General features: G+C 41.7%; 1 protein-coding gene across 4 annotated transcripts in view; it reads left to right on the top strand.

The window, feature by feature from the left end:
• The window catches only part of GLIS3 (GLIS family zinc finger 3), a 277,281-nt gene that overhangs the window by 45,181 nt on the left and 205,346 nt on the right, over nucleotides 1–26,754 (top strand). For all 4 annotated transcript variants that reach the window (XM_050944268.1, XM_050944269.1, XM_050944271.1 and 1 more), the window contains 2 exons: nucleotides 13,336–13,543; nucleotides 19,610–20,735. In XM_050944268.1, the coding sequence (XP_050800225.1) occupies nucleotides 13,336–13,543; nucleotides 19,610–20,735 (1,334 nt within the window). The remainder of the gene's footprint in view (nucleotides 1–13,335; nucleotides 13,544–19,609; nucleotides 20,736–26,754) is intronic.

Genomic DNA, 26,754 nt, shown 5'->3' on the forward strand with positions numbered 1-26,754 from the left:
CTTGATAAATGGTCACATATAAGTGAGCCCTGATACTGTACACTTGTTTTGCTGAACATCAGATACTGAATCAGTGGCAGAGTCAGGAAGGAGAACCATTGTCCTGACTTTCATTACGCTTCCTTGTTTTTTCATGTGTGTTTGTTTTCATTTTGATGATATTCAAAGTTTTCTTTGTGTTGATATTGTAACAACTAAACTTTAAAGTTCTGACTAGTAATAAGAGATGAAGATTTGTCATCATCCTACTTTTACTTTGCTATCTAGAGATGGAGGGCCTGATTCTGTTCTTATACTGCTTTAACTCATGTATAACTCCCTTTTCTTCAGTGGAGTTATTCTGATTTATACTGGCATATGTGAGAAGAAAATCGGGCCTGGATAGTATGGATAGTATATCATTAATGGGTGGGAGAAAGTAGTTTATTCATCTTTCAAGAATAAAAGTTCTTTATACCTGAAAATGTCTGGGTTAGTTGTCTATCTGTAAAGCTCATAGGGTACATATACAGCGGTGATATAGGTGTTGGCCTGGAGCTGAGATGGAGGGCAAGAGATCTGCTGTAACATAGGAATACAGATATTTTGTGCACGATGTCATGTCAAGCAGAATAACAGGAACAGCTGGCAAATCATTTTAGACAATAAACTGATATTGCATAGAGCTCATTTTATCCAATATTGCTGATAATTAATTAAGAGCTACTCATTGCAGCTTTACTGATAGTGAAAAAGAAGAGCATTAAAAGATTCCCACTCCTTAAGTTTAACATTGACTGGTATATGGAGTTAACCAATAACTTATTTGTCCTTATGCAAAATGAGAAAAAATCCAAAACAAAACAACACTTTCAAAATAACTTTTTATCAATGCGGGTCTTGCTAATGTAAATACCAATACATAATTAATATGAAATATTATAAATTATATGTGGACTCCAGAGCTAAGTGAAAAAACTTTCAGACAAATTGTCTTTGTGCTACAGCATTTTCTCCTGGAAGCCTCACAAAGTTCACATTTTATTGTGCATTCTTAGTTTAGCCATTAGAAAACCCAGTGTTTTCATTTGTCTAAACTCAGATGCTAAAAATTGTTTCCAAGTAGGTGATCTCATTGCTGTCTGCTTTGAACCAGCCAAGTTAATTACCTGCATGGTATTGTTTGCACCGGTCAGTGCTGGATAATTTTTTACCCCAGTTCCACTTGAAGGGAGACATTGTTCTTCATGATGCTTTGTCAGTCTCTTTCGTCTCACATTTGCATTGCTGAAAGTACATGCCTGATTACCTCATGGAACTGAACTGCAAATAGGTTTGGAAATTAATGGAAGCTAATTTACCAAATGTGCTCTGGCAGCAAAGGAAACTGCCTTTCCAAGATGCGAGGTACTGAAGGTCTTTTACTTTATGAACATACAATTTTCTCATACTAAAACATGTAATCATAGATCTCTGCCGACTGTATTTTACCTGGACTATTGTTCATGATAGTAAAGATAAGGCCTGTGTAAACAGTTAAGAACATAGGAATTGCCATAACGCATCAGACAATTTGTCTGTCCAGTTCAATATTCTGTTTCTGAGTGTGGCCAGTACCACATGGTTCAGAGGAAGTTTCTTTCTAACACAGTGTTGCCAATCCTTAGTGTTCAAAATTCAGGAAAGAATCATGAGTTTTTTTTAAAAATTCATTTATTTTTATTTGTTTTCTGATTTTTGAGCCTGTCAGATGCAGTTGGCTTGTGTGTCAAGCTTTTCTCTGTAATTGTGAGGGCTAAAAACTGGATGGGAGAAGAAAATAAAAAAGCAGAGACTCTCACATAGTCACATAACTCCAGGAGCTGGGTTCTTTAGGGGAACCTCCAGCATGCTTCACGTGACGCGCAGTAAAATTGTTTCTTGGCAAAGCAGATAGTGGCTGGCTTGTACTCTGAAGTATGTGGGTATAAATATCTCAGAAATTTTCATCAGATCAAATGAAATTTTGGCTAAATGTAGTGTAGTTATAGACTCATAGACTCTAGGACTGGAAGGGACCTCGAGAGGTCATCGAGTCCAGTCCCCTGCCCTCATGACAGGACCAAATACTGTCTAGACCATCCCTGATAGACATTTATCTAACCTACTCTTAAATATCTCCAGAGATGGAGATTCCACAACTTCCCTAGGCAATCTATTCCAGTGTTTAACTACTCTGACAGTTAGGAACTTTTTCCTAATGTCCAACCTAAATCTCCCTTGCTGCAGTTTAAGCCCATTGCTTCTTGTTCTATCATTGGAGGCTAAGATGAACAAGTTTTCTCCCTCCTCCTGATGACACCCTTTTAGATACCTGAAAACTGCTATCATGTCCCCTCTCAGTCTTCTCTTTTCCAAACTAAACAAACCCAATTCCTTCAGCCTTCCTTCATAGGTCATGTTCTCAAGACCTTTAATCATTCTTGTTGCTCTTCTCTGGACCCTCTCCAATTTCTCCACATCTTTCTTGAAATGCGGTGCCCAGAACTGGACACAATACTCCAGTTGAGGCCTAACCAGCGCAGAGTAAAGCGGAAGAATGACTTCTCGTGTCTTGTTTACAACACACCTGTTAATGCATCCCAGAATCATGTTTGCTTTTTTTGCAACAGTATCACACTGTTGACTCATATTAAGCTTGTGAAAGCAGCAAAGAATCCTGTGGCACCTTATAGACTAACAGACGTTTTGGAGCATGAGCTTTCGTGGGTGAATACCCACTTCCTCAGATGCATGTAATGGAAATATCCAGGGGCAGGTATATATATGTGTGCTAGCAAGCAAGCTAGAGATAACGAGGTCAGTTCAATCAGGGAGGATGAGGCCCTGTTCCAGCAGTTGAGGTGTGAAAACCAAGAGAGGAGAAACTGGTTCTGTAATTGGCAAGCCATTCACAGTCTTTGTTCAATCCTGAGCTGATGGTGTCAAATTTGCAGATGAACTGAAGCTCAGCAGTTTCTCTTTGAAGTCTGGTCCTGAAGTTTTTTTGCTGCAGGATGGCCACCTTAAGGTCTGCTATAGTGTGGCCAGGAAGGTTGAAGTGCTCTCCTACAGGTTTCTGTATATTGCCATTCCTAATGTCTGATTTGTGTCCATTTATCCTTTTCCGTAGAGACTGTCCAGTTTGGCCGATGTACATAGCAGAGGGGCATTGCTGGCATACGATGGCGTATATTACATTGGTGGATGTGCAGGTGAATGAACCAGTGATGATGATCCTTGATGATGCGTTGGAGGGGTTTTAGCTGGGGGCTGTATGTGATGGCCAGTGGAGTCCTGTAGGTTTCTCTCTTGGGTTTGTCTTGCAGTAGGAGGCTTCTGGGTACATGTCTGGGAACAGATCAACAGAGCCAGACGTGTACCCAGAAGCCTCCTACTGCAAGACAAACCCAAGAGAGAAACCTACAGGACTCCACTGGCCATCACATACAGCCCCCAGCTAAAACCCCTCCAACGCATCATCAAGGATCTACAACCCATCCTGGACAATGATCCCACACTTTCACAGGCCTTGGGTGGCAGGCCAATCCTTGCCCACAGACAACCTGCCAACCTGAAACATATTCTCACCAGTAACTGCACACCACACCATAATAACTCTAGCTCAGGAACCAATCCATGCAACAAACCTCGATGCCAACTCTGCCCACATATCTACACCAGCGACACCATCACAGGACCTAACCAGATCAGCCACACCATCACTGGTTCATTCACCTGCACATCCACCAATGTAATATACGCCATCGTATGCCAGCAGTGCCCCTCTGCTATGTACATCGGCCAAACTGGACAGTCTCTACGGAAAAGGATAAATGGACACAAATCAGACATTAGGAATGGCAATATACAGAAACCTGTAGGAGAGCACTTCAACCTTCCTGGCCACACTATAGCAGACCTTAAGGTGGCCATCCTGCAGCAAAAAAACTTCAGGACCAGACTTCAAAGAGAAACTGCTGAGCTTCAGTTCATCTGCAAATTTGACACCATCAGCTCAGGATTGAACAAAGACTGTGAATGGCTTGCCAATTACAGAACCAGTTTCTCCTCTCTTGGTTTTCACACCTCAACTGCTGGAACAGGGCCTCATCCTCCCTGATTGAACTGACCTCGTTATCTCTAGCTTGCTTGCTAGCACACATATATATACCTGCCCCTGGATATTTCCATTACATGCATCTGAGGAAGTGGGTATTCACCCACGAAAGCTCATGCTCCAAAACGTCTGTTAGTCTATAAGGTGCCACAGGATTCTTTGCTGCTTTTACAGATCCAGACTAACACAGCTACCCTCTGATATTAAGCTTGTGGTCCACTATGACCCCTAGATCTCTTTCTGCCATACTCCTTCCTAGACAGTCTCTTCCCATTCTATATGTGTGAAACTGATTGTTCCTTCCTAAGTGGAGCATTTTGCATTTATCTTTATTGAACTTCATCCTGTTTACCTCAGACCATTTCTCCAACTTGTCCAGATCATTTTGAATTTTGACCCTGTCCTCCAAAGCAGTTGCAATCCCTGAGCCCTCTTGAAGTCAGGTTCCGTTCTGGGCATTAGCCCTACCTGTGAACCAGTCCCAAGTTCTCAAAGATTCGCAGACCAGGATTGATGCAGTAGGTACCATCCTTGGGCTCCTCCTCCATCTCTCCTGCTTCTTCCTAAAAGGCTCAGGGAGACCACCACTCCAGTTTTAACATTGCTGTCTTCTGAGGGGCAGGGAGGGGAGATTCCTTCCTTCTCTGCTTTATGAGGAAGGTACAAGCAGCTGTCTGTCCCCCGAAGAGCCTGATAGGTATGCAGGGCAGTGGCTCTTACTTGGTGGCTCCTGCAGCTAGAAAATGTCAGGGAGAGGGACACTGTGCTCAAGGAGGAAGCATGGGAATAGTCACCAACTCCCCAGAAGTCAGCAATGGTGGGGTTGTAGGATCTAGGGGAAGGAGCTGACTGGAGTTGGTAGGGAGCTTTGAGGCACAGGAGTGGGCTTTTCCCCTTCTAAGTGATTTTTTCCAGCCACAACCACTGTAAAGGCCCATGGCCTTTCTGTGTGATCCATATGAACAGAACCTTGCAGGCAATGTTTAGCTGTAGCAAAGGTGCATGCGTTAGATGGGATATACAATCCTTGAAGAACTACGCTGTGGTGTGGGAGTGATGGAAGATAGTTCAGAGGGGCACTGTTGACTTGAAATGTAGCCGATTAAAAGAATGTGTTCAAATAATTTCAGGTACTACACTGGCTCCTGAGCCATCCTGCCAATTTTTATAGTTTCACAATCTCATTCTGGAAAATGTTTTTCCCTCCTTTATTGCTGGATAAAAGACCCACACAAACAACAGGCAAAACTGACTGACAGGGGAAATTGTGAGTATTCACAAAGTGCTATCAAGTGCACAAGATAAACAGACTGAAAAAATAGAGAAAAACTTTTTTGTCTGTTGCAGTCATCTTAGGAGTCACATCTACCAATATTAGGTAAAAGAATTTGACTGAAGTGTGTTTTTTTTTAAAGATGATGCTATCCTTTCAGTATATACATTTTCATACTGACCAATTAAATTAATGTGAAAATCTTATGCAATATTGCATAATTCAGAAGTACACCACTATAAGAATTGTTTGGGTTTTCTGTGATGAATGGACAGTGCAAGAATGATTAATTTTAAAAAAGATTTTGAAGATAATACACTATTTATTTAATTGGAAGACTGATTTGGATTTTGATGTGGTGTCTAATTCAAAATATTGAACATTAAAACAGTTTTGGCCTAGTTGGACGTTTTTGCTGTACTATCATTTGTCGGTTTTTAAAAATAGTTTACAGTTACAAAAACAAGATAAAATAGTTGCATTGTTTGAGGATATGATGTGGGTAGCATTATACAACTAGCAGATACCAAGATTTGGGGACAAAAAATTAACTGGTTTTTATGTCAACATCTGCTAGAAGAAATTAAGTTTAAACAAAACGTCTTCCTCTTGCCCTCTCAAAATGGTATGAGAATGATTTAAACAAGAAGATCTATTTATCTGAAGTTCAGTCTGCCAAAGTACGGCAGTTAGATTTTCTTGTATTCTATGCATGTTGGCCACATTCTTGGGAAGATTACAGTGGCGTATTATTGCATGTCAGAGATGAGGGAGGCTTAGCTATTAACCAAATACAAAGGGTAAAGAAGGAAATAGGCTGAGGAATGAGGAAATGGATGGATTAAAATATTTCCATGAAATATTTTTACTGTTTACACTTGTTAATTATTAATGTTAGTTATTGATGGGGAAACTGTTTTGATTTACATGTATTATGTTGATTTGGAATAAATTATTTACTACTTATCTGCAATTATTCCTTTCAGCCAATTCTGGAACAATTCTGCCTTCTCACCAGTTTTACATAAGTATGATTCCACTGACTTCACTGGAGTATCTCCTGATTTACACCAGTATGAGTGAGAGGCGACGTAGGATCCTCTTATTATTTCAAATAATGAATATTATTCACTGTTTCATAAATGTTAGTTTTCCTTAGAATTTGAGGCCTAATCCAAAACACACTGAAGTCGGGGGAAAGGCTTCCATTGATTTCAGTTGGAGTTAAAGAAGACAGGGCTGATTCTCCACTGAACCTGTGTCGTCATTTACATCTGTGTAAAGGGAGTGTAAAATGCTACCTTTCTGCTTTGGTAGTATTTTATACCCACCGGTACACTCACTGTGCATTAACAAAGGAATGTAAATGGTGAGAGCTGATGATAGCAGATTCCTAGTTGATAACTAACGTTTCTTTGATGGTAGAGATTGTGACCCCACTCCTTCTTCATAAAAACAAAAGCACAATGAAAAATTTACCACAGGCAATATTCACTCCCTTCCAGTTCTGAGTTAGAGGAATTGAAAGACAAACATTTCCCATTAACAGTTACATGAATATAGGGATTGAAAGACGATACCCTTTACTCACAAGTGAAAAATACAATATAATATATTATAGGGCTTGTGTCTCTTTGTTTAACAGCTCCTTTTTGCACTGATCACCTTTCTGACTTTTTTGGCAGGTAAATTCCAATGAGCTCATGGTTAATCATGAATAAACAACAGTCTAATTGTATGGTTTCAAATTTTCATTTGACCAGCTAAACAAAAATATGGCCTATCCGCCAAAAGAAACCTGATAATCTCATAGTCTTTGGTATCTTGCTTCTCTCTCCTTGAATTTAAGAAAGTGGATGTTGTTATTGTTGCTTAACGTTTCTAGAGAGTGGCATAGAGTGTGTAGCACTAAGAAAATATAAGATTGCGTTTGCCAGGTTTCTGAAGCTGGGCTTTTCTTTTCAAAGCTAAAAAACAAGTTCACCAAGCTAAATTATGCATTTTCTTTACAAATCACTTAGGCCTGGTCTACACTGGGGTGGGAGTGAGGGGATTGATCTAAGATTCACAACTTCAGCTACGAGAATAGCATAGCTGAAGTTGACGTATCTTAGATTGACTTAAAATCACTTACTTCGCGTCCTTGCAGTGCAGGATTGACGGCTGCCCCGCCCCCCATCGACTTTGCTTCCGCCTCTCACCGAGCTGGAGTTCAGCAGTCGACAGGAGAGCGATTGGGGATCGATTTATCGTGTCTACACTACAGGCAATAAATCAATCCCCGATAGATAGATCACTACTCGCCAATCTGGCGGGTAGTGTAGATGTACCCTTAGTCTATTTTTCTTTCCCCTATATGCAGAGGCTGTACAAGCATTCACAGTTGTGATATACTAGCAAATTACAATTGGTTTCTTCTGTTACTATAGCATACTTTTCCAGATGGTGGTGATGGTGGTGTTTTTGAGACCTATTTGTCCCTTACAGTACAGAAAACTCTTTGGTCTTCCCCAAGATGGAAAGACCCTATAAAATGACAGCAGCTGATTAATTATTTTTGGTGTGGTGCAAAAAAGTGCATATTATTGCCAAGAGGACAGGGGACAACCGATGTTATTTTCCTGACTTGTTTCCAATTAGAACTCAGCCAAAACATAGGGACATCTATTAAATAGTAAGTTCTTTACCCTTTGCTTAAGATTAAGTGTAAATGATTAGCCAAGAAAGAAAAAAAAAATCCCTCTCTGTTTTCTTTGGATTTGGTTGAGCCTCCCTGGGAAGTATTCATAGTTACCCCCAGAGGTAGGTGTACATAGCATAAGAATGGCCATACTGGGTCAGACCAGTGGTCCATCTAGCCCAGTATTCTGTTTTTTGGCATTGGTCAATGCCAGGTACTTCAAAGGGAATGAACAGAAAAGGACAATCAACGAGTGATCCATCCCTGTCTTCCACTCACTGCTTCTAGGCTAGGGACACGTAGAGTTACATCTCTTGCCCTCTTGGTTAATAGCCATTAATGGGAGTATTCTCCATGAATGTATCTAATTCTTTTCTAACTCAGCTATAGTTTTGGCCTTCACAGTTTCTACCGGTTGACTGTGTGTTGCATGAAGTAGTACTTCCTGTTGTTTGTTTTAAACCTGTTGCCTATTAATTTCATTGGGTGGCCCCTGGTTCCTGTGTTATGTGAACAAATAAATAATACTTCCTTATTCACTTACTCTACACCCTTAATGATTTTATAGACCTCTATAATAGCCTCCCTTAGTTGTTTCTTTTCCAGCCTGAACAGTGTCAGTATTTTGAATCTCTTCTCATATGGAAGCTGTTCCATATAGTTAATCACATTTGTTGCTCTTCTCTGTACCTTTTCCAATTCTAATATATCTTTTTTTAAGAAAGGATGATCAGAAATGCATGCAGTACTCAAGATATGAGCATTCCATGAGTTTACATAGTGGCATTATGATATTTACTGTCTTATTATCCATCCCTTTCCTAATAGTTCCTAACATTCTGTTCGCTTTTATGGCTGTCATGCACATTGGATTTTCAGAGAACTATCCACAATGACTCCAAGATCTCTTTCATGAGTGGCAACAGCTAATTTAGATCTCATCATTTTATATGTATAGTTGGGATTATGTTTTCCAATGTGCACATCACTTTTCATTTTATTAACATTGAATTTTCATTTCGTTGCTCACACACCCAGTTTTGTGAGATCCCATTGTAACTCTGCTTTGGACTTAACTATCTTGATTAATTTTGTTTCATCTGCCAATTTTACCATCTCACTATTTATCTCTTTCTTCAGATCATTTACGAATATGTTGAACAGCACAGGTCCCTGGGGCACATCACTATTTACCTCTCTCCACTCTGAAAACTAGTCATTTATTCCTACTCTTTGTTTCCTGTCTTTTAACAAGTTGCTGCTCCAAGAGAGGACCTTCTTTCTTATCCCACGACTGCTTACTTTGCTTAAGAGCCTCTGGAGAGGAACCTTGTCAAAGGTTTTCTGAAAGTTCATGTATAGTATATGCACTGGATCACCCTTACTACATGTTTGTGACCCCCACTCAAAGAATTCTAATGGATTGGTGAGGCATGATTTTCCTTTACAGCCAGAGAGCTGCTGTTTTGATGCATGGAAGTTCCCTCACTGGAGGTTTTCAAAAGTTTTCACCTGTCTTAGATGGTTTAGATCCAACAAATCCTGATCGTCACAGGGGAGTAGACTAAATGACCCTTGCGGTCCCTTTAACCCTATGGTTCTATGATTTTATAAGTAGTGCTAAGATGTACTATATGGAATTATCTTTAGATGCTCACTTTCAGGGATTCCAACCTGCTCTCCATGAATGTGATCCCCACTCATAATGAACTCTATAAAAGCTTCCTGTGCTTCAGTGTTATTTTTAACATTTTTACTTGGAGCATTTTAGAGCATGTTTCATGCTCTTTGACTATTATGGTGGTTTTAAATGCATTTTCCTTGTTCTGCAGAGAACAGCTTGGCAAAGTACTAAACTATAGCCAGTTAGATCATTAGGAAATTACTGCCATTCTGCTGTTAGATTAGGGATGAAAAGAGAGTGTGAAAGCTGCCAATGCTTGTAATGTAGCCCTGCTGCCTTGTGGATTGATCCTTTCAGGTTGCACAAGCATAGCACAGCCAGGTCAGCAGCTGGTGAAATCCATAGGACTCACACAGGTGCTGCTGGAAATGCTGATTCAGTAGGTGGTATCCTTCTCTGAGCCTGAACCAACAGTCAGTCCTAGGTACGCGTGGACCCTGTGCCTCACATGGGAAGACAGAAAACTCTTGGTAGAAAGGAGGGAACAGCAGCAAAAATAACTATTTTTAATAGGAAGAAAGTAGGAGTGGTGTTAATGTGGAAGCCTCATGGAGTGGGAGATAAGATCCAGGAGCTTACTGATGTAAGGGGACCAAATAGTAATGTTGATCTCTGTAGTAGTTTTGTCACTTCTAAAAATAGGTAATATTGGCATGGAGCATTGAACCAAAGCTCTAGCTTTGTGGTAGGGGTGCTGTGCTGATGGATATGGTCAGATGAGATGAAAAAACTTGTAGTTGTTAAAGATTCCATGTTATTTCTTGTAAGGAGAGTATTGCTAATCCTTATATCCTCATCAAATTTCAAGTTGGGTTATTAAGGGCTGCCTGATTTCTTTCCCCTTGTAGTTCCAATTGGACACAGTATTCTTCACTTCCCTTCCTAAATAGTATAGCATTGGTACCGTGTGTCTGGTTAAATTGCTGTCACATCTCTCTGTCTCTCACTCACTCACTTACACACACACACACACACACACACACTGCATTTTGGTGGTAGGTGATGTGCTTCCTATGTAAGATTTGTACATTAATTTTGGTTTATACAGCACGTTAGGATCCGTAAGGATAAAAGGTCCTGTGTAAATGTAAGCTATTTCCATTATTATTACTCAGATAAAGAGAAAGGAAACAATTTTAAAACGAAGTGTAGAACTGTGAAACTGACATAACTAAACATTACTCACTCTTTTTTGAAATGTTTGCCACATCATGTGGAGTTTCTTCAATGATTTGCTTTGATCATTTCCTCCCAGTTTTAAAGGAAATCCAGTTTGATCAGGAGGAGACTGAAGGGTATGGATTTTTTTCCCCTAAGCCTGCCTTTGCCACGAATGTCTTAACATGCCTTTTTGTGAAGTTCACAACCCTTTGAGCACTCTTAATAAGAAACATACGTCAGGGTTATATGCTAGAACTCATAGACAAAAGGTAGAGAATAATTTAAATCAGTAGTAAGGGACTTCTCATGGTATTCACCTTGTGTTCTACTTTCTGGCTTGGGGAGGATTTGGAACAAAGAACAAATAGAGATATAAATACTTTTAGTACTTATACCTAACTGTAATGTCAGTGGGATTATTTACTTTATATCATCTGCCTTTCATGTACTTGACATGTATTTAAACTCATTCATCTTCTCTTCTATGAACAAAAGTGAGCTGTTAAACTTCCCTTCTGTAGTCTTAAATCATTATCTTTAGGACACAAAATATTCTGAATGTTTTGTGGTTATGTCCCACTTGCCTACACTCCTGATAGTTTTCCATACTGCTGTATAATAGTCCATCAATTTGAATCATGGCAATATTGATTAAAGGCTTTTAAAGAACTAGCTATGTGTGGTAGGAAGGAGCTCTGGGAAGTTCTTCTTGCCCTAAGAGAAACACGGACTCAGCCAGAATTTCTCCCAGGGCTCCAAATTCCTTTAGATTGCAGGCTGCAATGGCAGGTCTGTCCCACTTTGCACAGCGTGCAACATGCGCTCCCCTCTACACCTCTGCTGTCTGTGTGGGCTAAGGAGTCATGGGCCTGCCTTTATCCCCAGTCCTTTCATATAGCTAATGATACTAGCGGTGCAGTGGGTCCCCAGATCTGGGAGCAGTGCCTCTCACTCCCAGCAGGATTCTGGATGCAGGATGTGCATGTGGGCAGACCCCCAAAGCTCTGCAGGGATGGACTCAAACCAAGGCTGGTGCAAGGATACTTTGTGCCCTAGGTGAAACTTCCACCTTGTGTGCTGCCACCCCTCCCCCCCATCCCGCATATCAGTTCATTGAGGGGCAAATCCCAATGAGCCTTTATAGACCCCAGGGGCCAGCTATGCCCAGGGGCTGCTCCTCAGACCAGGTTCCCCCCCTTCCCTGTCCGCTGCACTCCCCTAGAGGGTGCACAGCCCCCCCATGAGTCCTCCCCACCCCAGCAGCCCCCACCCTGAGTCCACTCACTGGCTTTGCCAGGCTTGGGCCGCTGCAGCATCTCGGCAGGGAGGAGCCACCTTCTGGAGGCACCAGAGAGCCAGAGTGTTCCACTTGCGGCAGCAGCGAGCCTCAGCCATGGAGGAGCCAGCACAGCACAGGGGGGCAGCAGCCCTGCAAGGGAGGCGGCGCCACTAGTGGGGAGCAGCCTTCCCCCACCTCTCCTACCCAGGCTGCAGCCCGGCGCCCTCTCCCTTAGGGGGCTCTCCTGCAGGCTGCAGCGGATGCATGTGGATGCTGGTCCCCATGTGCCCCACTGGTTCTCCCCTCACTGCGCTCGAGCTCTGCGGTTCCCGGGCATGTGAGCCACTGCTGCCGCTGAGGCAAGGGGCCCTGAGCCTGCTCCGGGTGGGGCAGTGGTGGCTCACATGCCTGGGAGCCACAGAACCCAAGCGCAGTGAGGGGGTTGCCGGGGGCACGCCTGCCCAGGCTGCAGCCCGGCACCCCCCACCAGGCGAGTCTCATCTTACGCTGGAGTCACGTTCCACTGTCAGCGCATAAAGCGAAAATCGCGTATAGTCAAAATTACATTGAGTGTAATGGCAGGTGGAATTGCCTGCACTACAGGTACAGTATATAAATTGTTGTTTTTCTCTTTTTTTTTGGTTTTGTTTTTGTTTTTGCCGACCGCGCAAAGCTGAATTCACACATGTTAAATGCGCATAAGATGAGACTCACCTGTAGTTGCACCGGCCCTGCCTCAGACCAGTCCCTAATTATTGCTCAACTATTTCTGGGTGTCTTGTCTGACTTTGAATAACTCCAGTGAAGGTGATTGTGTAACCTTCTTCAGTAGCTTGCTCTTTTACCCAGATTGTTCTTACAGTGGTTTTCCCAGTATTTAACCTAGATGGTCCCCCTTGCTACTCAAGTCTGTTCGTTCTCATTCTGTCCTTGTTTGATTAGCATGTATAACTGATTCCACTTTAGAACATCGCTTTATATATTTGCAGAAAATTATAGGGCCCTCAATCATCTTACATGCTCATTTCCAGTAATTTCTCCTCACTGGTACCACAGAAATGGGCGCAATATAATTGTGAAGTCTCTGTTCTTGTCATGTATAAAAGAGACATGAAAACTAATCTGCCTCATTTATTTTTAGGAGGTCTTGGCTATGGGCCTCGGGGCAAGTCCATTGGAAAAGGCAGCTGCAACAATCTAGTTGTTACCAGCAGTCCCATGATGGTTCAGCGGCTGGGACCTATATCACCTCCTGCAAACCAGGTCTCAACAGCATGCAACCGGATCAGTCCTAGCTTACAGAGGGCTATGAATGCTTCAAACCTGAATATACCTCCATCAGATACAAGGTCCTGAGTTACATTTCTTCTCTTCAGTATTACAAAAGAGTATATTCATTTTACTGTCATTTAAGTACTTAAACAGAACCTGTTCTGATAAGTGTTAATGGAGTTACTCTGATCCATTATATCAGTGATGCTAGTCTGGATTTACACCACTATAACTAAGGCTATGTCTACACTACAGAGTCTATAGTGGCATAGCTATGCCAGTATAGTCCCCTGGTGTAGTTGCAGCCTACAGTTACAAAAGGAATTTTTCTGTTGGGATGAGATCATTGCCTCCCTGAATGACGTTAATTGTGTCGACAGAAGCACTCCTCCGTCAGCATATCTGCATCTGTACTGGGAGGTTTGTTGACATATCTGTGTTGGTCAGGGGTGTGGATTTTGTTTCATACTCCAGGCCAACATAACTATGCCCATATAGCTTTTAGGTGTAGACCAAACTTAAGAGCAGAACTTGGTCCAAAGCTTCCATGCTCTGTAGTTCTTTTACTGAATGAAGACTTTCATAACTGCAAAAAAAAATTACTTTTTTTGACAATGGAAAAATTGTGGCCCAGTAGGTGACTTGTAGGATGGAAACAGCAAAACTCCTAATAATAAATCCAATTGGTGCAGGGTTTCATTGTATTTTATGTCTGGTACAGTGCTTTGTATGTTGTGCCAGTGCTTACCAAATTATACTAATGTCAAACTCATGGTGCAGTGTCTCCATGAATTTGTAAACTAAAATATGGCTATTGACATTGCAAATGAAAATATTATAGAATCATAGACATTAAGGAAAGAAAAGAACTGTTATATAGACCATTTTACTACTAATATAGCATGTTCCTGATAGACTAGTTGTATAAACACTGGGTAGAATTTTCAAAAGTGCCTAAGTGACTTTAGGAAGTTGTACCATTTTCAATAACAACTAGATCACTTAGGCACTTTTGAAAATTAGACTTAGGCTCCTAAGTGACTTAGGCACTTTTAAGAATTTTTGTCAGTGTATCTAACCCAGGCATTGGCAACCTTTCAGAAGTGATGTGCTGAATCTTCATTTATTCACTCTAATTTAAGGTTTCGCGTGCCAGTAATACATTTTAACATTTTTAAAAGGTCTCTTTTTACAAGTCTATAATATATAACTAATCTACTGTTGTATGTAAAGTAAATAAGGTTTTTAAAATGTTTAAGAAGTTTCATTTAAAATTAAATTAAAATTCAGAGCCCCCAGGAGGGGTGGCCAGGACCTGGGCAGTGTAAGTGCCATTGAAAATCAGCTTGCGTGCTGCCTTTGGGACGCGTGCCATAGGTTGCCTACCCCTGGTCTAACCATTGTGTTCAGTGCTGAAATGTATTTTTTTTAAATTTACAAAATTTAATAGTTACTGTTTTTTAAAATATCTTGTACTGTATCTCATTACTTCACTGTAAATTCCAGAGTTGTCTTGAAATGCTTAAAAACAATACTAGTATTTGACTAGGTTGAAACGTTGTTTTCATCTATTTGTAAGCTATATTGTGAAGAGGGGATTTCCATCATTTTACCACTGAAGATTGTCTTTGTAGGGCCTCCATATGTTTTCTAATTTGCAAATTAACTGCCTATCCAGTGTGTGTCACTGTCAGCCATTCAGATCCAAGGCCATGCCTCCGAGCCAAAAACCATCATGATTAATGTGACAGCAGTCATAATGTAGTTACAGTTAAAGCCATATATGTGTGTTTTGTATATGTATATACTCAGGTATTTAAATGTGTCACTTCTATTGAGTTTAAGCTGTGCCTTCCAAGTATCTATTTTTAGGCTCATCTTTTGCAGAATTTTAATTCACTTGGGTAATTTCATTTTAAAGAGAAATTTGCTAAAGATTATTTGAAATCATCAGACTGTCAAAATTCAAAGTCCTGTATTTCTCCTTTTAATAACATGCTAGTAACTAACACCAATGGATCCCACAGGAAATTTAAATATTTTGACACTTGTTTTTGTCCTGAATTGGAATGAAAAGTCAAATCATTGAAACTTGTTCCAAAAAGTTTCAATTCAGAGATGTTGAAATGTTTCATTTTGGGTTGGTTCAACGTTAAACTGCATCTGCCTAAGCTGCGGCAGTGTCATATGTGTGTTGTAGTTGGGGGCCTCATGACCCCATTCTTCTGTATGAGTTGGGCTAACCTATAACTCCTGTGATGCCCCACAGTGCCATAATGCACTCTGGCAGCTCAGCATGGTGCAAATTAATGTTGAAATGGACCAAAACAAAATGTTTCATTATGATTTTCCCAGTGGGACCAGTACTGGGACCTAGGAAGTGCGGGGAGTTCTTTCAGGGGAAACAAAGAATGCTGAACTCAGGTGATCATACCTGAGTAAAGGAAAACAAGGTGTTCATTCTTGTTTCATGTTTACTTCTAAAGTTCAAATCCGTGGTTGATAATGCAGCACTGTTGCATTTCAAATTATATAGAGAATGAGTAATTATAGGTAAACTTAAAAGATTCTGGTCCAAATCCTCAATTGGTATAAACTGAAGTAAATGAAGCTGTGCCAGTTTACACCAGTTGAGGATCTGGCTCTCTATATTATATAACTATTTCAGATCCTCAGTGTTTACAGTAGTACATATAGTGTTCCCTGTAAGTATTTACTCATCAGCATGGGACAGATTTTCAAATGAGTTCAGCATTTTGGTTGCTGACAATCTGTTTCTAATTGTGAATACTGAACACTTGAAATTCTGGCCATAATCAAGTTCAATTTTATAAAATGCAACTTTAAAAAAATAAACTAGTGTGAGCATCCATTTGCATTTAAAACATTTCAATATCTTTCTGAATAAGCCTGAGTCTGATGCCCATTTTTTGGTTTATGAATGGGCAATTTTTGGTTTATATGTAAAGGAGAAATATCCATGCTAAATTAATTAAGCTAAAAAATCCCCAATTTTATTTTCTAGAGAAATACTCAGCCTACCATGTAAAAATCAAATTTCATTATGTTTTACTTGCTTATTCAGCAGACAGTAAGTATGCCTGTTTAGGGCCACATCATAGTAGTATTCAGGGCTACACTGCAGCCTAGAATTTGGGCCCTCACAGGTGCCTAAACAAAAGCAAGAGTTCTCCCCTTACATTAGTGTGTGGACTACTGGACCTTGGGACCAGACGTGCAGAAGCAACTTCGGGATGCTGCAAAGCCATTTACTTCTCACTCTGGAACAGCTAACTGAGAAGTGGCAGTGAATAGGTAGCTCCACCTCCTACCCCAACAAAGCACATCAGCCAGTAGAGCTGAGAGAGTCCCTGAGATCTGCAACTTACTATCTCCTTGAAGCAGGGAGGCAATTATGACTACCTGAGTCTGTTTCTTTCCTGAGATGCTCCTGGAGTGGTTTGTCTTTGTGGTACAGTCTAGCCCTCAGCCCAAATTACTGTTAGCTGATGCCTTTGATCAATTGACTCCTGACCACTGTAAAATGCTTGTTATGTTAAGCAACAGGAGAACTCAAACAGGCCCTGCCTCCCAGGTTATGGAGAGTAAGTGTTTCAGTAGAAACAAACACAGTGAGGATTTTTCAGCTGCAAACTGTATAACTGTGTAGAATTCAGTGTCAAAAGCCATCTAAGTTCCTCTTGTCTAGTGTTTCATACACTCTTCTAATTTGACTGATCTGATAAAAAATTCTACCAATCTCAGAGGTGAAAAGTTGTAGTATCAAACAGAATCATGTCAAGGACAGCCAGCGTACAATTACATCATTTCTGTATGCTTTGGTAAACATTACCTCATTCACTGGAAATATCACACCAGCCATTGTTTAGAGCCTGTTCCTGCTCACGCTGAATTCAGTGATAAGAATCTTATTGATTTAAATGGGATTAGGATTTAGCCTTAATCAAAACTGATAGCAAAACTGTGAACTATATATCTATTGCTATATCTTTGTCACATACATTCAGTACCAGTACAACTAAAGATGGAATTTTGGCTTTATTTGTATTGAGTGTTGCCCCTACTTCTGACACCATTGTCCCATCATAACATTAGTATTGTACCTCTTCCAAATAATAGCAGAATTCTGGGGCCCTGTAAGTTGATTTTCCAGAGGAGGAAAGATCAGAGATGTGGCATCTGGGTATACTCTAACTATAATTTCCTTTAATTACACGCATACCCCAATTCTGAGATGAGATAGTCTGGTTCCTAGGGCTGAACTCTTCCTCAAGAATTGACTCTAATCAGATACCAAGGAAGAGAACAATCTCTCCTGCTGCTCCCTCTCTCTTGAAACTGTATCTACACAAAGACTGTGCGTAACTCAAACAGAATGGCAACGTAGCATGTCTTCCCAAGAGTCAAAACTTGCTTGCACTCTAAGAACAAGAACTTGGAAGACTATGTGTAATAGCGCCACCTGGTATTGCCTGCCATAGCGATATCTGGAATATATGCAAATATCAGATGACATTTAGTTCTCTTTTTTGTTTTTGTTTTCTTACTGTAATTTTGAACAATAAAAGTGCATAGTAAAATAATATTAACCAATTGTTTATGGCAGTATATGTGCGTAACATCCAGGTAGGCATAGTTCTTTAGATTAAAGTACAGAAAAAAATACTTATCCCAGGAGCTAAGTGCTCTGACAATTTTTTCCATTATTTAGTAGTTTTCTTATGGTGTTCATCATAGCCTGTAAACCCCCCACCCCCCACAAGCTTTAATTAATTTAGCCTCTGCCTTGTGCGGTAGATAAGCTATTAACCTAATTTTCCAGAGAGGGAACTGAGACTCATAGAGACTAAGTAACTTGCGCACAGTCACACAAGAAGTCAGTGGCAGAACTGGGAGGAGAAGCCAGATCTCCTGAGTACTGGTCTAGTGCCTTAGTCCAACTCTGTGCTTCTTAAAAACACAAAATATGCAGTGAAAGTAACAAATCCAGCAATTTAACTTGAATCCGCATGCTATAACTATCTTAATAACGATATCTGCCAATATGTCTAGGTGCTTATAAGGACCCCATCACCTCATCTCTATTTGAGTACTTCACAAATATTAATGAATTTATCCTCCAAACACCCTCAAGGTGGGAAGTTCTGTCTCCAGGTTACAGCTGGGGAACCGAAGCCCAAACAGATTAAATGACTTGCGTAAAGTCACCCTGCAAGTCTGTGCTGGAGCTGGGAATTGTAGCCCCACCCTGCCTCTCCTCCTGCTGCCTCTTTGTGGAAACCAGTGCCATTATTGGCTTAAGATGTTAAGGTGACACTTAAGAAATCCCAGGCTTAAGCAAATTTCCTGATATTTCTGTGAAGAATTTATATGACAAGTTTGGGAATGTGAGAATTTCTGAAACACTTGTTCTGACTTAGCTGTGGAAACATCCTAAAAACAAAACTAAAACTCCTCAAACTGTTGCTCTTCTTTATTTTAATTCACTTATTGTGATTTTGTACAGTTAAATATTATCTGCACTTTAAGCTTGAGTTATATCTTTAAAGAGTGATATTTGCCAGCTTGCATCCATTACAGTCTATAATTTCCTTTGAGTTTAATACTTATTTCTCTGTTTATTCATCGGCTTCCTATTTTTTCCACCAACACCTGCCACCAAAAAGGATGGATAGGCAGGTCAACTCAACAGAAGTTAATATCTGTTTAATAAGAAGTAGAAGCGTAATGTTTTGCACTCAGGGCCTGCTTGTGCTCCTGTTGAAGTCAATGACAAAGTTCCTTTGACTTCAGTGGTGCAGGATCCAGGGTCGTAGAGAGTAACTTTCATCTAAGACTCTTAAAGTGCGTTACAGATTTTCAGTTGGCTTCTGAACTATCCAGCATATGCATGCAGTGCCTATGTGTGCCTGCAGATGTAGTAACTGAGCAGGCAAACCCTTGAAAACATAAAATTAGAGGGCACTTTAAAAAAAATTGGCCCTGCTATGACACTATGTGAGACTATGCCAATTGAGAGAAGATAGAAGAACCAGTATATTAGTAATATGTAAATTTATGAACCAAACTTTTAAGGTGACTTTCTAAAACCCCTGTCTTTCTTTTTCCTACCTTTATTCCAGATCCCTCATGTCACGTGAGTCTCTGGCCTCTGCAACATTAAGCCTGTCAGAAAGTCAGTCAGCACTGAGTGTGAAACATGAGTGGTCTCATGGGTACAGGATTCTTCCTTCCCTTCCTTCCAACCAAGGATCCCAAAATGGCAGTGAGCTAGGGGACATACTGAGTATACCACCTGGAACATCCATGTCCAACAACAGTGTATCTAACTCATTACCCTCTTACTTGTTTGGTATGGAAAATAACCATTCCCCTTACCCGAGCCCTCGCCATTCTTCAACCAGATCTCATTCAGCCCGCTCCAAAAAAAGAGCCCTCTCTCTGTCTCCTTTGTCTGATGGCATTGGGATTGACTTCAATACAATCATACGTACATCCCCAACCTCTCTGGTTGCGTACATCAATGGTTCGAGGACATCGCCAGCAAACATATCCCCACAGCCTGAGGTCTATGGGCATTTCTTGGGAGTAAGAGGAAGCTGTATTCCCCAGCCTTGCCCTCTTCCAAACACTCAGAAAGGTCTTCTTATGGCTAACAGCAACATCACCCTCCCAGGTTACAGTGAAAATGGGACTGTGGAATACCAGCGGATGCAGCAGTTGGAACAAAGTAGCTTGCAGTCGGCAGTCATGAACAACATGGTGGTTCAACAAGGTATTCCTCTGATAGACAGCCAGCCAATGGGCATGTTAAAAAGTGAACGTGTGGATGATTTTTCAAGTAGCACAATTGACATGCCTCCTCCTCCCCCTCTACCACCTCCTCCACCACAAGGTCCACCACCCCCTTACCATGCACATCAACACAGACATCAGCATGACCTCATAAACCATTCCCATCAACTTGCCTTGCCTTCCTCTGCCCAAGGCCCTCTGTTGGATGAGGATGGTGAATTAGATGATTTCAATGGTAAACACTGCTGTCGCTGGATAGATTGCAGTGCTCTGTATGACCAGCAAGAGGAACTTGTGCGGCACATAGAAAAGGTTCATATAGACCAGAGAAAGGGAGAGGACTTCACTTGTTTCTGGGCAGGATGCCCTCGAAGATACAAGCCATTTAATGCCCGTTACAAACTGCTGATTCACATGAGAGTTCATTCAGGAGAGAAGCCAAACAAATGCACGGTAAGTCTAAAGTGACAGATCCTGTCGGGTAGAAGTACAGTTAACTGCTTATGAAAGTTTAGATAAGGTTTAATTCTGCACTAATTTCTGCTGGTAGACAGAATTTTAAAAAAATTAGAATGAATAAATGACTGCCCATATTTCCACCTACATAATTAGGGAGAGGTGTTCTGTAATATCAACTCTTTACATTTGACCAGAAATAACTTTTTCTGCCTATCTGAATTATTTCTGAATCCAACCTTAGAAAGACACGTGAGACTTTCATAAAGCAAGGAGTAGATACCATGAGGGTATGGCTACACTTACAGTTTTGCAGCGCTGGTAGTTACAGCTGTGTTTGTACAGCTGTGTAGGGCCAGCGCTGCAGTGTGGCCACACTGACAGCTACCAGCGCTGCAGTGTGGCCACATTTGCAGCACTTGCAGTGCTGTTGGGAGTGGTGCATTGTGGGCAGCTATCCCAGCATTCAAGTGGCTGCAACGTGCTTTTCAAAAGAGGAGGGTGGGGTGGAATGTGACAGGGAGCGTGGAGGAGACAGACAGAATGGATTTTTGGAGTTGACACTGTTCTCAGCTCCCTGCCTTGCAAGTTCTAAGGACTGTGCCTACCTTCAATCATTTTAAAAGTTCCAACTCCCTTCCCCCACTCCTCTCTCATTCACTAAATGCAAATTATGTACTGCTAAATACCCGTCAGACCAGATCAGCAACTGCTGAACAGGGACTTCCCTCTCCCCCCCTGCCGTGTGAGAGTGCTGTTTCTCTCTTCAAGCAAACAGCTGTGAACATTCCAAAGTAATTCCCCTGCCTGCCTCAGCTCGCTCAGCAAACAGGAGCTGTGTTTGTTTTTTAAATAAGCAGTTTGGCTGAACTCCGAGCTCTCCCTTTCTTCCGGTTTGTTGTGGACAGGAATTCTGGGATACCTCCTTATACCCCGGAGGTCAATAAAAGCGCTGGTGGGCATCCACACTTGCTGACCAGCGCTGGATCACCAGCGCTGGAATCCCTACACCCGAGGCTCGACCGGGTGTACAGCCAGCGCTGCAACCAGGGAGTTGCAGTGCTGGCCGTGCTTTGCAAGTGTGGCCACATCCTAAGTTGCAGCGCTGTAACCCCCTCACCAGCGCTGCAACTCTTTAGTGTAGCCAAGCCCTGAGAGTCTGAACTTGCCTGCATGATAAGTACTGTGGGATATTTATTACTGGTTATAATTAAATTGTCTTGCCTCAGGTTAACACTTTTTTCCTGAGCAGTTGGCCAATATTCAAGATCTTGGTGGTGGTTTCTGGTAGGAGGAGAAAGAGATGATGGAGTCAGGTATTTATTTGACACAATCCTGTGTGTTTATAAAGCATGTACAAAACTCCTGTTTCCCTGAACACAGTAGGACTCAAACAACAGGAGACAGCTTTTTTCCTGACAGTTCTACATATCTTTCAGCCAGCACTCTACTCAAAAAGCATTCTCTCAAGGGATTTTTGCAGGGCCACACTATCAGTGCATTTCTGGCTGTGTCTGGGGCTACCTTGGTACTGCTCTGTGTGCTCCTTCTCCCTCTTAGAGAGACAGAGCTGCAAGCAAATCAATCCCCCATCCTTGCATTTACATTCAACCCACAGTGAAACCCTTCTGACATCATAGCTCAGATTCCTGAGCAGCCTTATATGTATTCTGTGTTTTGGGTGGTGGCTTCTGATCTTTCAGCTATCTTGAAACAAAAGGACATTTAATTTTTCTCCTCATCTAGCCTGAATGGAAGGCAACTGTTATCTCTACCAGCATCAGTGAGGTGTCTCCCAGTGTAACACCTCACAACAAATGAACGTATATTTTCTCAGAATAACTGCTGATGGGTACTCAACTAGGAGGAACTTATTGGGTTTTCTCTATATCATGTGGAACATAAATTAATCCAAGGACATTATTGTCAGTCTGCTTCCAAGTAATTGTTTGTGGGTATAATACGTGGAGAGGAATTCTTCACTTAACATTGTACCAGTAAAAACCTTACAGTGTGTAATAAAAACATTAGTAAGACTAGTTAATGCTTTTTTGTCATTGTAAGGTGCCTGAACTTTTCACTGTGACTAAGAGATGCTATATTTATGTCACACCTATTAGAAACACTAAAAATGAATTAATGTTTTATGAACACAATGTAACCTGAAGGACAACAGGAAGGATTTGCTACATTGCAAAAAACATTTTTTTCAAACTTAAAATAAATAGCATTTCTTTTACCTTAGGATGGGTAAAAATGATTGTGTATAGCAAATGTTCCTGAACCTGATGAACTCTGTGTGTATAGCATATTCTTCCATGTCACTGGAAGCATGAAATATAATGTGGCAACACAAAGCACAGTTATCACGTAGGGAAGAGACTAGGCAAAATGGAGACATCTTTTTTTTTTTTAGTTGGTGCTTTCCGATTTTACAGGATTTCTGCCATATGCATTAGTGTATAATTGCAGGTGTTTTGAATTATGCCTGATTAATTTTAGAGGCAAACATGCCATGTCTCAACTTATTTTAGGTTAATAGAGAAGGTGCTTTTATCCTGTGCTCAATCAAATGATCTTTGCAACTGCATCCTGAATGGATGTGATTGGGGGAAGATTGCATTTTTCAAGGCTAGAGAAGAGGATGTTGCAGTAATCGAGAGCTGAGGTGATGAGAGCTTATATGAAAGCTTTCACTGTGTGGATGGATAAATAAGGTCATAGCTGACAGATACTATGTGGAAAGAATCTGCAAAGATTAGATATAGCCTGGATATGAAGACCTAGAGAGACGTCTGAGTCAAATTTAACAGGCAGGTTACAGGCCTGAGTGAAAGGCAGGATAGCGTAGTTGTCCAGAGTGAAGTGACCAAGAATGGAGATGGTAAGAAGGAGTGGCTCCAGGCCCCAGCACACCAAACGTGTGCTTGGGGCGGCAAGCTGCGTGGGGTGCTCTGCCGGTGTCGCGAGGGCAGCAGACAGGCTGCCTTCCGCGGCTTGCCTGTGGAGGGTCCGCTGATCCTGCGGCTTTGGCGGATCTCCTGCAGGCGTGCCTGCGGGAGGTCCTCCAAAGCCGCAGGACCAGCGGACCCTCCGCAGGCAAACCACCTGAGGCAGCCTGCCTGCCATGCTTGGGGCGGCAAAATCCCTAGAGTTGCCCCTGGTGGTGTGGATGAGATGGGGGAAAGAAAGTAGGAAGAGTAAGAGCTCTGTTTTAGTCATGTTGCGCTTGAGCTGATGGCTAGACATCCACAAGGAATGTCAGAGACCGGCCAAGTTTTTAACTTGGACAGAAGGTGAGAGGTCTGGAGTAGAAAGGTAGATATCTGAGTTATCAGCATATTTATATTTGTGAAGGAGATTTCCCTCCAGGCTTTATTTCTGGATAAAGTGAAGGGGACCAGGAACAGAGCTCTGTGGAACCCCCACAGAAAGCTGAGTGAGTGCAGGTGATGAGGAGGAAAGGGGAAAAGAAGGTGAGTCAAGAAGAGGGGGGAAGTCACATCATATTTTGTCAATTTTCTCTTGAAATAAATTAATAAATGTGATGTCCAATTCATCAGTGTTGAAGACTTTTCATCTGCTCTCAGTCCTCTCCTCCCTGCCTTCTCTTCCCTTTCTTCCATTGTTATGGTTGTTGACTCTTTCCAGTTCTCGCTCTCCTCCACCCTTGACTCTTTGGGGTCTGCTCTGCCTACTCCCAGCCCTGGCTCACCCTCTCATTGTCAATTTTCTCTTGAAATAAATTGACAAGATCCTGTGTAAAGAGAGAAGCTGAGGCAGGAGGGGAGGGTTTCAGGAGTGAGTCAAAAGTGACAAAAAGGTGACTGAGATCATGGGCATGTATTCAGTGAAGTTGGAAAAGTAGAGCTGTTTAACTAGCAAGATGGCAGAACTGAAAGAGCAGGAGAATGAATTTGTAGCAGAAGAAGTCAACCTGGTCATAGGATTTCTTCCAGAGGTGCTCAGCAACATGAGAGCAGGAACAGAAGAAGTGGGTGTTGAGGGTGAGCCAGGGCTGGGAGTAGGCAGAGCAGACCCCAAAGAGTCAAGGGTGGAGGAGAGCGAGAATTGGAAAGAGTCAACAACCATAACAATGGAAGAAAGGGAAGAGAAGGCAGGGAGGAGAGGACTGAGAGCAGATGAAAAGTCTTCAACACTGATGAACTGGACATCGCAGAAAGGTTGAGATGACAGGTTGTGGGGGCAGGGCACTGATGAGTGATGCTGAAAGAGACCAGGTCATGGTCAGAGAAGGGGAAGTCAGCAATGGAGAAATCAGAGAGAGAGCCATGTGTGGTGAAGACCAAGTCAAGTGAATGGCCGTTTTGGTGACCTCGGATGCAAGTTGAACTAAGAGGTGAAGGCAAGGAGACATACAGCCATGGGTTGGACAGGTCATCAACATGAAAGCTGAAGTCACTACATGGGAAATTGTGAGGAGAGGAGGAGAGGGAGGGGGAGGAGTTGGTGGATGTAGATGGCAGCAGCATGGAGAGGGAGAGAAGAGTCAATTGGAGTCTTGCTCAAAAGAGGATAAAGAATGGGAAAAGGGAGGAAGGGGGGATTAGAAGCACCAAGAATGGGAGAAGAGAAGCCCGACACCACCACTGTGATCTGAGCCAGAGCAGGGAATGTGAGAAAAGGAGAGAGCTTCATAAGAGAGGGCAGCTGCAGATGGCAAGTCAAACTAAGGGATCCAGCACTTTGTCAGTGCCAGGAGCTGGAGTGAGTGAGATACGAAGAAGCTGTGGATGAGTCAGATCCTTTTAGAGGAGAAATGGGCATTCCAGAGACAGTAAGAGAAGGAAATGAAATAACCCTCAGGCAATAAGCTAACCATGTCATACTACATGAACATTTCAGTGAAATGATGGTTCTTAGCACCATGCAATTGTCTGTAATGGAGAAAAATCCTCCTTTTATTCATGTGTCAGAAAAGGCATGGTCAGTACATTCATCATCCCATATTCTGTGCACCTGTCTATCTCCTGGAGTCCATTGTCAATGTAATATATGGTGTATTTGACTATTTTACCTTATCTCCTAGTATTGTAATGACATTGCTTTTCAATGTACCATCAACACAATAGAGGGTCAAAGTTGCTTCTAAGCTATATTACGCCAATGCCAACAGAACTAATGCAGACTCAGACCCATAATTATTTGTTCAGGTTTCCTTCCTACAAATAACCTTTCATAATTCTATGCTAAGTTATACATCTGAAAAAAAAATCAAGGAACTGCTAAACATGCAATATTGTATCTTCCAATGATTATAAACGTCCAAGTGCACAAGGTTACATAGGTAAGGTTAGTGCCAAGAAAAAATTTCTCCGTTGAATTAAATGGATTTATACCAGGGACGAGCTTGTTTCTTTATGTTGATGAAATAGAGGTTTGGAATAGTGTGTAACATATCGCAAGATGAGATGATGTAGTCACTGATAGCATCTGGTCATGACTAAGCAGTCTGCTATGATTCTGAAAGATATAGTAAAAGTAGTGTATGCTATGAGTCAGCCAGCTGACAGTAGATATGATGAGTGGCTAATGACTGTGTTTGTTAGATTCAAACTTAGTGACATGCACTGGGGATTTCATTCCCAGGAATCCAGAATATAATTGTACTATCATACCAAGAGCTAATAGCCATGAAACAGTGAAAGCAGCAGTTACAGAGGTCTACATAAGAACACAAGAACAGCCATGCTGGGTCAGAACAAATGTCCATCTAGCGCAGTATCCTATCTTCCAACAATGGCCAATGCCAGGTGTACCAGAGGGAATGAACAGAACAGGCAATCATGAAGTGATCCATCCCCTGTCGCCCATTCCCAGCTTCTGGCAAACAGAGGGTAGGGACACGATCCCTGCTCATCCTGGCTAATAGCCAACGGAGCTATCCTCCATTAATTTATCTAGTTATTTTTTGAAACCTGTATGACTATAAGGAAGTGATCATACAATGAAATTAGGGTGGCAAAAACTTACAGACTGGTCCTGACTAGACTTA

This window comes from Gopherus flavomarginatus, chromosome 3, assembly GCF_025201925.1.
Source record: "Gopherus flavomarginatus isolate rGopFla2 chromosome 3, rGopFla2.mat.asm, whole genome shotgun sequence".
Lineage (NCBI taxonomy): Eukaryota > Metazoa > Chordata > Testudines > Testudinidae > Gopherus > Gopherus flavomarginatus.